This window comes from Ptychodera flava, chromosome 12 (genome assembly GCF_041260155.1).
Source record: "Ptychodera flava strain L36383 chromosome 12, AS_Pfla_20210202, whole genome shotgun sequence".
NCBI lineage: Eukaryota > Metazoa > Hemichordata > Enteropneusta > Ptychoderidae > Ptychodera > Ptychodera flava.
Window position 1 is genome coordinate 23,074,463 of NC_091939.1, and position 16,571 is coordinate 23,091,033.

Sequence of the window (16,571 nt, forward strand, 5' to 3'; positions counted from 1 at the left end):
TTACTTCATCAAGCTCCTAATTTACATATTTAATGAATTTTTGAAATTAGTGATCTATAGTTGAATTCACATGACCAAAATTGATGAAACTTGCTATGTACATTAAAGATACTATTATGTAGGCTAACATTATTGAAAGGCATTAAGCATTTTGCTTCAGCAAATTCCTAATTTGTGTATTTAATGAACTTTCCTAATTAGGGATGTATACTTGGATTTATTTGATCAAAGTTGGCATAACATGCTATATACATTGATGATTATACCAGGTTATATCAATATGGGAAGTCATTTCGCACTTAAGTTTTCATGTCAGCTAATTTATAGTTTGCATATCTAATGAGCTTTCAAAGTTTGGAATATATAGTTTGAAGGACTTGACCAAAGGTAATTCCACTTGCTATATAAAGTGGCGATACAATGACAGCAGTCAAAGAAATTAATTATTTTTATTTCAGCTAATTACATATTTGAATACTTAATGACCTATAGAGTTAATCTGTGGTGAATATTGTTCATTATGTTGATCATAATACTTTCAATGAAGTTGCAAACATGTGGCAAAGGTTCAAATTTACACATAACTGCAATATATAATGAAACACATGAGCATTTACAGTTCATATCTGGTATTTTCTCGGCAATTACTTCTTAAATTTTTAATTGAACAATTTTGGATATTTTAAAAATAAAACAAGAATACATGTATGATATACAATTTGATGGTCTCTTTACACGATCAGTTTCTAAAAAGCGCACCTATCTACGGAACAACTTTCTAAACTAAAAAGTTATCCTCCCCGTGTCCTCTGGTATCGCCAGGCTAGCCCAGCTTGCTTGGTTTTTGAAACGACGACCCGACCCGGCGACCTTGAACACAGCGCCAGCCAGCGGTTAAAACAGGCGAGTGTGTCATAATGGCGGCCTTACGGGTGCTGAGAGGTTTAGCTTCTGCTGTAACCAGGCGGACAACTACAGGTACTAAACTTATTCGTCGCATGCTTGTTGTGTGAATCAATGATTTAGTGTACTGGCTCAAAGTGACAGTCAATGACTCTTTAATCAAGTGATATTAGCATAGATAATAACCGGAATACGAAGCCCGGCGTATAGTACCATACCATACTGGATAGTTACATCACTTTACCAACGTGTATCGGGATAGAGCAGTGCGTGTATACTGTATTGGCATAACTAATCGTGATCATGGTCGGGTACACACGTCGCGATGACTTTGCCGATCAGGATTGCCCTGCAAATCAAATAGCGTTAATGCTGTTGGAGAGAAGGGAGAGACTGAAAACTTGAGGGAAGGAAAGAGCGGATCGCAACAAACGATGATCCGCCTGCAGTGGTAGCCTAGCGCGGCGGTTTTCCAGAATCTCAGACGTTTATTCTTCTGTGTCACATTTTATAATCTGGCTCAACCGCTTGTACGTCATTGCAGCTACAGGTGTCTTGGTCGTGACAGGTTTCAATACAGATATCAACTAGGTCAGCATGGCAGAGCTTGATATCGAAAAGCCATCAATTTTCCCTGCTATGGACACGCCATCTGTATTTGGCTGTAGTATTATGTAACAGTGTGTAGTGTGGGGCAAAATGAACATAATCATATATGATTTACGTTCAACAATATACCTTCTCTTCGTCATCACTATTTTTTCAACAATTACTGAAAGAAATATTGGTGCAATCTCAAATAAGATTATTTCAGAGAACCACAGTATAACACCAGGGACTCATGGAGTATAATTACTCATGGAGTATAATTAATGTGTCTCTTTTATAGAACAGAAACATGTGTAAACAAACAATATTCGATATTTCATAGAAATAGATGTAAGATTAAGAAAGAGACAAGAAACATGGCTGGCTGATGATAAAACAATATTAAAACAAAGCTATATTTTAAGGAGTATTTTTAGCACTTCAATTTGTATTCAAAGAATACCCATTGTGCATAGCTTGGCTGTTCTTCTGTTAAGGTAGAATACGTCAGGCTCAGGGACAGATATTCAGACTCTGAAATTTTTACAAAACCTGTTTAGTATTATACCACATGTACATGTACCGGTTCATTTTAAAGTTCATGGAGTGAAAAAAATTTTCAACATATTTTTTTTTGAAAATCGAAGATTTTATTTTTCCTCAGGAAATACAGGGGTGGGGTCATTTTGAATTTGAAATTTTGGTAAATATTGGATACTTTGTTTCACTTGTACCAAAACTTGAGACCCCCCCCCCCCCCCCATTTTCATTCTTGATTTTGAAAGAGAACGTTTGAACATTATTTTGAGGAAAGTTTTGGCAAAAGTTTAAGTGTTTCAAATTTCAAGGCACATGCAAATAAACTACCATTTGTCTGTCAAGAAGACTGACAAAATACAGTACTTTGTAACCTTCAATGTGATGATGGAAACGTGATAACAACCATAGGCAGTTTTTTGCTCCATGTGTATGATATAACATATCATGGAATCCAACCACAAATAAGCAGGTGCAAAATGTAGAGTACAAAGTGCGTTTGACTTTGAGTTGCTGTGGTCATGTTGAACTGGATGTTGTTACAAACTTAAACTCTTGATACTAGGAGTTCTATTAGAGCGTGTGCATACTAGTGAAGAAGGGGTTGAATCACAAAGGGCAAGAATGACCTTTAACCCTCCAGCGGAGATAGTTATACATGCTCATGCTGCATACATATTATAGTCTTCGCTGGTTAGTTCAATGTGATCTTCGAAAACAGAAAGTTTAAACTTTTGAACAAACTTGCCCCTGAAAAAGCTTCAACCCTTTAACCACCATGGTTTTGCCCAAACTCTTTGTTGTAAATGGTGTACCAGGACCAGCTTACAAGGAATTGGGGTGAGCGGGTTAAACCGTTCTCTTCTGTTATCAAGAATAAACACAAGTAGGAGTCACTTGCAAGGTTTTGAGATGAGAGACAAAAATAACCTAAATTTATCAATATTTAATTTCAAATGGTAGCGCAACTTTTTTTTATTCTATGCAAGAAAAGTTAAATTTAAATATTAATAAAAAAGAGATGGTGAAACTTGTTATGCCTGGAGGCTTCAAAATGAGTTCCAAATTAGCAGCAGACAAGAAAGAGTTTGTGCAAAGTAGAGCATCTGAAAAACTGCCCTGTAGGCCACATGTGTACCTCAAGTCTGATCTTAATTAGTGTCTTTAATAGGGCTGTTCTCATGTTTGTTACTAAATACTGGTATAGCTGCACACACGGGGACATATGACACTACTGCAGCCATGCTTGAAATTCAGGCAAATTTTAGTGTTATATGTGTGGCTGGTGTTGCAGCTTGTAGTCTGAGCCCTAAATGAGCTTGACCTTTAGTATTCATTGTAACACTAGGGGTTTTTGTATAGTCGTTCTTGCGGAAAATGCAGACAAATATTTATTTTTGCATATTAATGAGAGAAAAAGGACATATCAGAAACAATGACGACAACAGTAATAATAATAGTTATAATATAATAATAATCCATTTTTACCATAATAATAGCATGCAAAGGTCGGAGGTCAACACATACACTGGTAGATCTGCCAGAGACACATGAGATGTTGAGGAAGACATGCAGAGACTTCGCTGAGAATGAATTGAAGCCAATTGCTGGAATCATTGACAAAGAACACAGGTATCCCACAGAACAGGTAAGTTGGCAAATTATTTTCCACATAATACCTGCCATGGAAAGTTTTAGATATATAAAGAAAACATTTGAATCTCTCTTCTGAAATCCAAGAAATACATTTATTTGAATGCTGCTAAGTTACATAGATTTATTCACCTACTCCTTTTGATCATTTGACCTGTTCACCCCCAATTCCCAGTGAATAGGTCCACAGTCACGTTGTATAAGAATGGCAATGGGCCAAACCATTGAGGTGGAAGGGTTCATTCAATGTTTGGTTCAATCACAGGTGAAGAAAATGGGTGACCTGGGATTGATGGCGATTACGGTACCAGAGAAGTATGGTGGAACTGGTCTAGACTATCTAGCGTATGCTATTGCTATGGAGGAAATCAGCAGAGGCTGTGCCACCTGTGGCGTAATAATGAGTGTCAACAATGTGAGTCAAAGTCATGAATAACCCATGAGCTGCAACTTTTGCATTATTTTTTTAATTCTTTCACTTTCAAATAAATATTTGCACATTTATCTGTGCATAGTGTAGGAGGTGTTACAGCACAAAAACAAACTTGAAGTGCATGTACAAGTTTGAACAAAACATAAAATGCATGAGAAAGGGTTCGCTGTATCCAATATGGCATCCTGCATGCCAATAGGATGAAAAAGGCAGACATGTATGTGTATAGATGTATATGCAGTGGAGTTCTCAAAGAAATAAAAGGTTGACATCCATGGGAACAAATGTCACTTCAAGGGAGGGGTTGTAGGAACTGCGCCTGTGTGACGTTTTTGTTCACAAACAATGTATTTTATGTACAACATCCATGTACATCATGTCAACATAGCTGCAGCATTTAAATTTTATGATGTACAGTTATGATGAACATGTTTGACCTGATATCAATTGCCGATGTACCCTGGATTAAACGTTTACATTGGTCGTATGGATCCCACATGACCTTTGATCGCAGTTCCGATGACCCCTCCCTTTGATGTCCTCCACTGTAATGTTGCAGTCTGTTCTCTGTGAAACATGAAAACTGTCAAATTTACTCAGCCATTCTGTCATAAGCCTTGATGTACATGTACTACTACAGTGAAAGGTTGCTTGTTTTCATGGGTAGAATTCACAGCATATTTGAAAAATTACAAAATATTGTTTGATGTTATTATATAGTGAGGAAATGCAGCTCATTGACCATTAACCTCTGTGTAAGTCCTGACATTGCAGTGGCATGAAGCATTAGGGATGTTGGTGTGGGTCTGAGGTGACAGACAGATATTATATATCATGGCCTGAATACATGGGTGTATGTGCCCGAGAGCAGGTGACAATTTGCCCGACGCCAGGAGGGCAAATCGTCTCCTGCTGTGAGGGCACATAAACCCATGTATGCAGGCAATAATATTTTTATTATATGCCTCTTCACATTTAATGCTATATGATATTTAGTTACATGTTGGGCATTTTCAAACAATTTTACCGTGATCGACCAGCATCAAATAGATTTTAACGAAAGTCAAAATAGCAGTGAGCGAATGGATATTTTACATCTGATGTTAAGCGTCTACTTTGACGTCGAAAATGTCGAAGGGCTTCACTGGCCTGGGTGACCATGGAAACCGGTCAGTACATCATTCACCGGCCCGCTAACATCCCGGATGTTCCTATTCAAATCAACGCAGTGATTGGTACTCACATCGAGGCATGTAATAAAGCATTTATCATCATGAATGGGGAAAATGAGGGGAATTCTACCGACAAAAGGAAGGTGAACTGATGTTTGATTCCAGTGCACAGTCTTGGAGACTCACACATGTGGCTACAAGCAGCCAACGATATGTCCATCCATACATCCACCAGGTCATAAGGAGTCATTGGTCAGATTTGCCGAACTGATGGTTTTCAATCTTGGCTCAAGAACTGTGTGCCGAGGCCTTCCAATGTGTAATAAATTTGTTTTGCAACACAATCAAATATGGTGGCAAGAAGGTGTTGTTTTTCAATGGTGATATGCATTGAAGTAAATATACAGTAGTGCTACAGGATATTGCAAATGAAATTTCAGTGGTTCAAAGGTACAATCCCACATACTAAGTTGTATTAGGTCAGCGTTAATTTAGAGTACATATAATTAATGTGTTTCAGAGTCTGTATCTTGGACCACTAATGGACTTTGGAAATGAAGCACAACATGAAAAGTATGTTGTTCCATTTATCAACGGTGACAGGGTAGGCTGTTTTGGACTCAGCGAACCAGGTAAGCAGTGTCTTCTTTTGTAACAAAGTAGTGGGCTGAAAAATGTATAGAGGTGTGCAGAGACAGTTTTTAAGAAAAAAAAACATGGTATATCTCAGGAGATTCAATTATCAAAGCCACAAAGCGATAAAGTGTAGCAGAATCCTGAGAAGATAATACTATTTCGTGATATTAGAGTGGACGATCTCAGAAATTGACATACACTATGTTTTGGTGAGCGTTATTTGTATACGCAAATAGTAACTGGGCTTACATTGGTTTGCGTTGAACTGCCGGCAACACGGGAACTAGACATACTGTCTAAATTGAGGGGTTGCCAACACTGTCAGGTGTAATTATTGTCTAGGCGGTAATATCAATCAAAAACCAGGAAATCAACTCTGCGAAAGTTGAGACATGGTCTGGAAAGGGGAATCATGTGTAGTTAAAACTACATGACACACCCACATACATCCAGCCTACTAACTGTCTATAACGCATCATTTGCTAGCATTGTTTTTGTGCCAATCTGGTGGTGTAGGTTTGACAACGTCTGACCTCCTTCCAGACAATGTTTCAACTTTCACAGAATTGATTTCTTTGTGGTCAGCTGATATTACCACTAGACGTTCCTGTATTTCCAGCTGTCCAACGCAAACCACTGTATTTGGTTCGTTATCAGTCAAGATCAGCCCCAAGTTCACAATGACAAAATTTGGCTGATTGAAGTCATTCTGCTGGTTTGATAAGAAGGAATGATGTGTACATGCTGTGTGCACCTCTTGTACCCATGAGGGATGCACAGATGGGCAGACGCTTTCAACGTTTTGGCGTTTTTTGTTTATGCAGGTAATGGTAGTGACGCAGGGGCAGCATCGACAACCGCTTCACTCAACGGGCGTGAGTGGATACTGAACGGAACCAAGGCATGGATAACAAATGGATATGAGGCTGAAGCGGCAGTTGCATTTGCTACAACCAACAAATCTCTGAAACACAAGGTAGGGAGGTTGATCCTTTTTGGTTGCATGGACGTCAATTTGGTCAACTTTTATGAATGTGTGATGATACCAAGTGGGATAACGTTCTCTGCGCAAAAACTTTAAATATAGAATTACAAATCTGTGGTCTGTTAAATCCATGTTTAATAGTTTACCAACATTACAATTTGTTGTGTTGACTTCCATCAGAATTCTGTACACGACAGCTCTGGAATCAAGTTCTGCAGAATTTAACTACAAAATTTAATTTACCTCTTCTTTTCAAATGTTGTTACTATTCTGGTTCTAATCATTTATGATATCATATTATTCGTCAAACACACGTAGGGTATAAGCGCATTTATTATTCCAAAGCCACTTGATGGCCTGTCACTTGGTAAGAAGGAAGACAAGCTTGGAATAAGGGCTTCATCAACGACTTACCTTATCTTTGAAGATGCCAAAATTCCAGGAGAAAATTTGCTTGGACAGTTAGGAGAAGGTTTTAAAATTGCCATGGTGAGTTGGCAGTAGATCTTGCCCTTCTGTAAATCACTGTTAGCTCTCGTGTGCTGTATGTAAGTATGTATGTATGTGTGTATGTCTGTCTGTCTGTCTGTATGTATATATATTATATTTATGTATGTGTTGTATGAGCATCTGTCTGTTAGTCTGTCAGTACATGTACGTCTGTCTGTCAGTTTACTACAAAAATCTTGAGAACAGCTGCATGCATCACCTTAGTACTTAATGTGAAGGTGCGTCATGAATGGTAGATAAGATTTTGTTCAAAATAATAGGCTGATCCTGACCATCTGCTAAATTTTGAAAGTTGTCAAAAATCTGAAGTTCAGGAACTTTGATATTTTGTACAATTTAGTGAAAGCAAAAAGATGACAGACATTTTTAGCTCATACTTGGTTTTATATATAAATACCAAAAGAGCTTATATGATGACTCTGAGTGGCGTCTGTATGTCTGTATATTTGTGGGTATGTGCGGATGTATGTCCGTCACTCACAAAGGCTCCCATACCGCCAAAGCTACCGTCTCAGTATTTGGTGTACAGGTAGATGTAGGGGTTGAGATGTGAATTTGTTCAATGAACACATCAGTGTCAAAAATGTGCAAATGAGGTAAGAAAAAGGGAAATACTGCAAGTGTGCAGGAGTGGTGGCAGTGAATTGAATCAGCCCACACATCTGAATAAGAGGATTTTGACCTTTAACCTATTTGTATGCAGGGTACCTATTATGTTTGGGAGTGGTAGCAGTAACTGAAACAGCTAATTCTTCATTTCCTGTTATTGTTTATTAACTGTGACATATTAACAGATCTGCTGAAACCATATGGATGTCTATTTTTGTACATCCATGGTAGAAAGATTCTCTGCTATGCATGTTGCTAAAGTTGACCTTCAGTATCTAAAGTTTCAGACCTTATTTACTTTTGTCATTCTTAATTTTCTGGTTTAAATATTTCTTGTTGTTTTTCTGGTTGTACTGTGCAGAAATTGTCATAACATCAACATATAATTTTCCTGCACTGAACAGATAGAAATAACACTTATTGTTGATCTTGGTATGTACCAATTCTGATCAAATTTGAGCGACTCCGTATAATTGCGGTATTTTTTCTTGGCTGTGAATGGTCCTGTCATGAGTTTTCACAGCAAGGATTGAAGAGTACTGGTAATTTTATTCTGTTATTTACAATGCTGAGACCTGTGTGTAGTGCATTTCAAAAAGTTCTTAATAATAACAGTATAAGTCTGCCACTAAAGGCACGTTTTACCATAATATTGTTTCTTTCTTCTCATCCCAGATGACACTAGATGCTGGAAGAATGGTATCGCGGCCCAAGCTTTAGGAATTGCACAGGTAAAATGTCCAACTATTCTTATGCTGAATCTGGCAAGATGTTCAGTCACTCATGACTCAGTACAAGCAGTTGTCAACAGACTGCAGGGTACATAATGAACATTTTCTTGTACAAAAGATTTTTTTTAGATTCAGCAAATCATTAATATTTTGGCTGTCATGAGTTGCAAGAAATGAGGTCATTGGAATATTTAAAAAATACTTTTATCTCTGTTTATACCTCAGAATTATTGACCAACATCTTTGAAAAAAGATTGAGTTTTCCTATGTAGGATGGCTCACAATAGAACCTCTCCCCGTACATCATCATTGCAACATGCATGGTTTAGAGAAACTTTTTGACTGTGTCATAGATTTTATTCAAAAGTTTAGTAAATTTTTTTCTGAGTGGCACGGCTGATAAAGAAAATGAAAAAAAGATGCCTCACAATAAGAGCCCTTCAGGACCTTTACAGAATTTTATCACAACTTGCTAAATTATCCTGATACACTTTAAATTGCCAAGTATCGCCAATGTATTATGTTTTATTCTACCTGGTGTAAAGTAAACATGGTACACAAAGCAAGTTTTTATCTTTGTCACCAGTTTGTTTGTGATGCCTTACAACCAGAGATGATCTATTTGCAGAAAAAGTGAACATTTCATAGTGGGCTACTTACAAGCAAGGGCACTCTTTTGTATCATATGTGACCTCAATGATGACCTTTGACTGTACTAATCATGTGACAGGGATGGAACCTCACATCCAACTCTTCACACCAGTAATTAAACTCGCCCCTACCCCCTGACCATCTACAGTGCGTTTCACCTAGGTACCGAAACTCAGTATATGAGACTGACATATTTCACATACAATACAAACGATTAGCTTGGGTGTCACAACGTATTTCAAAGCCACCGACTCATTGATTAACTCCAGTAAACCAGCATGGGGCAGCTACTCTGTCTGGACTGAGAGATAAATAGTTCACAACATTTGATCTACAATGTAACTGTTTTTACAATTTCAACTAAGGGTTGAAGAGCTAAAGATTTTATCAAAAGAAACTATTACATTGTAGATAAAGCGTATCTCTCAGTCCAGACAAAGCGGCTGTTCCATGCCAATTTACTATTAATCAATGAGTCGATGACTTCGAAATGTATCAGGACTCCCAAGCTACGCATTTGTTATGGACTTGAAATTTGTTCGTCTCATATACTGAGTTGCGGTACCTAGTTGAAATGCACTGTAGTACGGTATATTAATTAAATGGCAATATACTTCTGTCATTTCAGGCTGCGTTGGACTGTGCGGCAGAGTATTCTCTGAAAAGGGAAGCGTTCGGCAAGCCAATCGCCAAATTCCAAGCCGTGCAGCTGAAACTGGCCGACATGGAAGTGCAATTGGAGAGCGCTCGATTGCTGACATGGAAAGCGGCCATGTTAAAAGATTCTGGGAAACCATTCGCCAAGGTAGCTGTTCCATTTATATAACTTCTGTAAGATCACCCGCTGTCGCTTTCAGTATACTGTATGCCGATCTTACCATAATCAGATGCACCCTTTGTTCTTCGCTGTTCTCGTTTTGTGTGGCTTGCGTAGACCTGTAGAGAGGGAAATGGGAGTGAGAATGTTATGTCATTGGGTAGAAAGCTGTACTTATGTATGCTGGTAAATACAAGAGTGTTGTTATGCTTTCATTGTCTGCGCACAAATTTAGCTCTTGGCTTCCTCTCTCTCCCCATTTTCGCCTTTGACTGTTACAGACCATTTTGAAATATTGTCTGTCTTTCTTTTTTGCTTCCAAAAGTACCAACAAAGATACTTAAAAAAAATTTGAAGACAGTTTTGTTGAAAAATAACAATGCATTGATGTTTTGTGTATTATTTGCTGTAGGAGGCAGCAATGGCTAAACTAGCGGCGTCTGAAGCAGCAACAAGGATAGCCCACCAGGTAATGATATTTATATTTATATCGTCATCTATAACCTTGCTGTCCATGATAAACCCAAATCCTGATTTAAGTAATCAATGTGTATTTTGATGTTTTGCCCAGAGACCTTCATGTACACTTTGTATATTGCATACACTTCGTTAACGAAAAGTGACTTACAGTGGTTTGTTTTATACTGTCGGCAATAGGTAAACTAGACACACAGTTTCACAATGAGCCCACACAAGTGGTAGATTAATGTCTTGTAAAAATTTATAGAGTCTGAATATCTGTACCCGGGGTGTGTTCTACATTAACTGGAAGTGCCGTGTGCTCACATCAGCTAGATGTTAAAAGCCATGCAACCGTTCTGCACAAAATATCAATGCCTCAAATTTCTGTTTTCCATCCCCCACAGTCAATGCAAGTCCTCGGTGGAATGGGATATGTCACGGATATGCCCGTAGAGAGACACTACAGGGATGCCAGGATAACGGAAATCTACGAAGGAACCAGTGAAATACAAAAACTGGTCATCGCAGGTTACATGATTAAAGAATACCAGCAAATGGCGTGGTAAAGAAAACCCTGTCCAAGAATGGCCTTGGATTCAGCGTCGGGCATAAAATCGGAGATAAAATCTTTGTGAGGTCATCCAATCAAATTGCACATAGTATAATTGTTTTCTATCGTGGCTGTAACCAACTTGGTTATTTTAATGCAAAAACCACGATAGAAGAGCAACAGAAACATTCACTCTGTCTGTGTGGTAACCAACTTGATGAAACTTTAGAAAAAAGTTCACCCCATGAATAAAAGTACAAATGCCAAAATGTTAGAATACAGAATGTTCTTTAGACAACAACTTGATATGACGAGTAATCTATCTGTGTCAGTGAAATAACAGGTGCTAACCTTAATATCATACCGATAAGTGATGAATTTGACACAAGTACAGTATCGTTATTAATTAAAGGTCATTGGTAAGGGAAATTTCTATTGCACCAACAATGCAAAAATGTCTTTCCCAATTTTATTTGATTTGACTTCAAAATTCTTGTCAATGTAGGAGTTTTGAATCTTTTGTCAAGAGAATTGCGTAAAATTTGGTTTCTCTATTAAATATCACAAGAAACAAAGAAGTATTTTGGTCTTGGTACCTACCTCTTGCTACAATACAACACTGTCGGTTTAAGTATCCAGGTACCCATTACCAGGGTGTAGTGAAAGGTTGCAATGGAAAGTCAGGGATGAGCAGAATAATTGTCTGTTCAGGATACTGTGGTTGGGTGAAAAATTTAATGACAGCTGAAGCCAAAAGCTCACTGTTTTTTTAAATATTGATTGTCCTCTTTCGAAGGATTAAACTGTTGACAATTTTTTCAGGTGATTTTCCACATTTGCTTTTTGTACCTATACATGTCTTATTTGACTATAGCTTGAGGGGGCACTTTGCTGTTGCTGGGGAATGGTTGATCTGGGTCTTTCCTACATTTACGGTACATTTTGTCATGATGCACAGAATTTATCCATATTAAAGAAATGTGGAACACTGAAAGTGATCAAGATTTCAGTATAGGGGTTAGCCAGGCTTGTTGATCAAAGAAATTTCTAAATGCACTTTAATTCCTTTGTTTTGGTGCTGAACCAACAACCCCCCCTACCCCCCAGTAAACCTTTCTTTGATACCAAATCATGGTACAATTTATCAGTCCTTGCACACTTAAGACACTGAAAACAATTCAACAACATGATTCAACATTGATGTCTTTGTGTCTTTTAAAATGTAATGCAAAACAGGTAACATCTGCTCTACCAAACCGCCAACATCAGCTCACAATTTTTTTCAGAGAATCTGCTACACTGGGAGATTTGTCATTTGATGTAGAGGCGAGAGTGATAAAGGTTTTCACTACCTGTATGATGCAGTGCCCGTAAAATTATCAAAATTATCATCTTTTGACTTTGTGAAACTTCAGGCTCATATATCAGGGATCATGCTTATATTTTTGAGCTGTTTTCTTTCGAATTGACCCATAACTTGAATTCAAAGTGGCCAAAAATAAGCCTGAACTCTTTTTGTTCAAAATATCCATGTTTGGTTTTGAAAACGACCATCTAATTTTCATAATAAGTCCCGGAAAGATGGCATACAGGATAATTAAATGGAAGGATTAAAGTTCGGGCTCGTATTTCTGAAAATCTGTTAAAGTTGAGTGCAATTCTTTTATCATCAGTATTTTTTTACAGATGTGGATGGGGATGTCTATAAAAATTAATTAAAGCAGTGTGTGATGTCATTTTGTTTTGTTTAAAGGTGTTGAGTTATTGATAATAAAATTTTGAGAGCAATGAAATGAATGTATTGTGAAAAAGTTCCAACTGAACCTGTGTGATGATAATTATGTTTTTGATGTATGAATTAGAACGACTGGACAGCACTGGGCCCACCCTGATGAATTTCACAAATTGAGTTAAACCTAAGGGGTTCAGCTGCTCAGAATACTTTTATCATTAAGAATGATAAGACATCAAAACTGGTCCAATAATCAGTATCATTCAAGGTCAATAAAGAATTTACCAGGTCTAAGAAACAAATAGCAAATGACATTAACGATAGGTTCATCTTTGAACCACCGTTAGTGGTGGTACCGGGTGTCCTAGCTTACCCTGCTACCATCGAGATTGACTGAAAGTGACAAATTAGGCGTAATCTGACAAAGCTTCCCAATTAACTGTCGCAAACTAAAACCAGAAATGCTGTTACTCATCACTTGAGAAACTGACACATCTGATTTCAAACTGTATCTCTGTATCTACCATAGAACTTCAATGATCTTAACTAATCTACTTTCTGCGAATCCACGTCTCTTACTCCAAAGTCTATAGGAGTAACATGCTCTACCATATGTGAGATGTACACAAATATGCCATTATCATAAAATGTCCATATATGAACTGAAAATGCTCACGTGTTTCATTATATATTGCAGTTGTGTAAAATTGAACCTTTGCCACATTTTTACAACTTCATTGAAAGTATTATGATCAACATAATGAACAATAATCACTGCCGATTAGGTCATGAAGTATACAAATATGTAATAAGCTGAAATAAAAATATTAAAGTTCTTTGACTGCTGTCATTGTATCTCCACTTTATATAGCAAGTGTAATTACCATTGGCCAAGTCCTTCAAGCCATATATGCCGAGCTGTGAAAGCTCATTAGACATGCAAATTATAAATGAGCTGACATGAAAATGTGAAATGACTTTTGATATTGTTTTGACCTAATACCTGGTATAATCATCAATGTACATAGCATGTTTTGCCAACTTTGATCAAGTAAATCCCAGTATATATCCCTAATAAGCAAAGTTCATTAAATATGTAAATTAGGAATTGGGTTAAGTAAAAATGCTTAATGATTTTCAATAATGTTGTATCATGGTATATGCAATAAAATTAGCAAGTTTTGTCAACTTTGGTCAAGTCGATTCAGATATATATCCCTAATTAGGAAAGTTCATTAAATATGCAAATTAGGAATTGGCTGAGAGAAAATGCTTAATGACTGTCTTTAATGTACGTAGCAAGTTTCATCAAGTCAATACAGATAAATATCCCAAATTATGAAAATTCATTTAATATGCAAATTAGGAATTGGCTGAAGTAAAAATATGTCTTTTGACTTTCAATAATGTTATATCACAGTATCTTTGATGTATATAGCAAGTTTCAACAACTACAATCAAGTTAGTTCAGATATATATCCCTAATTAGGAAAATTCATTAAATATGCAAATTCTGAATTGGCTGAAGTAAAACTGTTAAATAACTTTCAATAATGTTGTATCATAGTGTCTTTAATGTATATAGCAAGTTTCATAAATTTTGGTCCAGTCAATTCAGATATACATCCCTAATTAGCAAAGTTCATCAAATATGTAAATTAGGAATTAACTGAAGTAAAAATGCTTTATGATTTTCAATACATGTAGCAAGTTTTGTCAACTTTGGTCAAGTCAATTCAGATATATATCCCTAATTAGCAAAGTTCATTAAATATGCAAATTAGGAATTGTCTGAAGAGAAAATGCTAAATGACTTTCAATAATATTGTATAATAGTATCTTCAATATATGTAGCAAGTTTGGTCAATTTTGATCGTGTCAAATCAGATATATATCCCTAATATAGGAAAGTTCATTAAATATGCAAATTAGGAATTACCTGAAGAGAAAATGCTAAATGACTTTCAATAATATTGTATCATAGTATCTTCAATACATGTAGCAAGTTTGGTCAATTTTGATCGTGTCAAATCAGATATATATCCCTAATTAGGAAAGTTCATTAAATATGCAAATTAGCAACTATCTTTCACGTCACCCCTTAATGGTTCCCACTGCTGATATATCTTGGTGTGATCAACATTTGTAGCAAATCTCATCAAATTGTGTGCAGTTGTTTTAATGTATATCTGTTTTCTCTAAAATCATTAATTATGCAAATTAACAAAAAGTATGCAAGCCACGCCCACCAAAACCTTTTCAGTTCTAGCCATTTGAATTCTGAAGATGTCTAGCAAATTTGACTGAAATCGTTCAGCCGTTTTTGAGATAATGGGGATACAGACATACGGACACACACAGACACACACACACACACACACAGACAGACATGGCTAAACCATATGCTCACGTGTGTGAACACGTGAGCAAAAAATGTACCTATACACCTGTTATGTCTTGCTAAGCTTCATACATGTGTTATAGTATATTTGTGAAGCATTTTAACACATTCAGGTGCACCTATTAAAATAGACTTTCAATGTTAAATGGGTCGTTATTATAAATAGGTTTATAGCATATTTTCAATATTTTAAGTATCCAAGGACTTAGGTTCCTTTTTGATAGATTCCCAGTGCTAAAAAAATCCCAGAACCTTATTCATATTAGAAACTATTAAAGCCCCAGTGCTGCTAACTTTCGATGGTTTTTTCATTGTTATTTTATAAATCAATTGCAACCTCTTATTCTTCTCCCCAAATAATGTTAAAACACCCACTATTTAGCTTAACTTAGCGTCTATATGTGTAAAATGCATGAATATTGTTTACATTTGAATTCAAGTCTGGACCAGAAGTCAGTTTTCAACAATAACAATGCACTTTACAACCATAGCAAATATGCAAATGGCACCAATATGTATGTTCAGTCTACGGCGAAAGTTACTACACAGTACACTGTGTCGTAACTTTCGCCGTAGACTGAACATGCATATTGGTGCCACTTGTATATTTTAGCGTAGATTGTAAACTAAATACGGGTTTCCAGTGGGTTGTTTACATAAGCAGATTACAATGTGTAAAATATGATTTTTATCAATCATAATCATAATTTATTAATGATCATAATTATACAACAATCGGATTTCCAGAAGGTATTTACTCAAAAAAGACATTGTTTGTAAAAAAGCAAGATTTTATTATTCTGTAACTTTCATATTAATAATTTATAAATATTCATAATTAATTTTTGATCATAACTGGAAAAATCAACACAAATAATGTCTAATAAGCCTGTATCTGCACTCGGGAAAAAAGAAAGTTTCACAATAGGATATTAAAGCATTTAATATCTCACTCAGGACCTTTACAAACCACTGAAGCTGCCATCTAAAATTTCCTAAGAAAAAAAGGAAGAAAAAAATGAAATTGCCAAGTCCTGCTGTAACACTATTCATCCGGATCGGTGTCCACGAAATGCCGTAACTTCATGAATGAATTCAAATTTGGTAAAGTTGGCTTTGCAAATCCATGAAGGTTTTTTGCAACAATAACACAACCGCATCATGGCTGACTCAGTATATTCTTAATTGCACCTGTGAGGGC

General features: G+C 36.5%; 1 protein-coding gene across 1 annotated transcript; it reads left to right on the forward strand.

Moving 5' to 3' along the window:
• Window positions 1-893: 893 nt before the first annotated feature.
• On the forward strand, window positions 894-13,030 carry LOC139145434 (short-chain specific acyl-CoA dehydrogenase, mitochondrial-like). The gene is given in 11 exon segments (XM_070716616.1): window positions 894-978; window positions 3,528-3,676; window positions 3,947-4,096; window positions 5,807-5,918; window positions 6,747-6,898; window positions 7,226-7,396; window positions 8,702-8,720; window positions 8,723-8,757; window positions 10,037-10,213; window positions 10,638-10,694; window positions 11,092-13,030. Coding segments are annotated over 11 exon segments (1,245 nt in total). The 5' UTR covers window positions 894-917; the 3' UTR covers window positions 11,254-13,030.
• The last annotated feature ends 3,541 nt before the right edge of the window (window positions 13,031-16,571 follow it).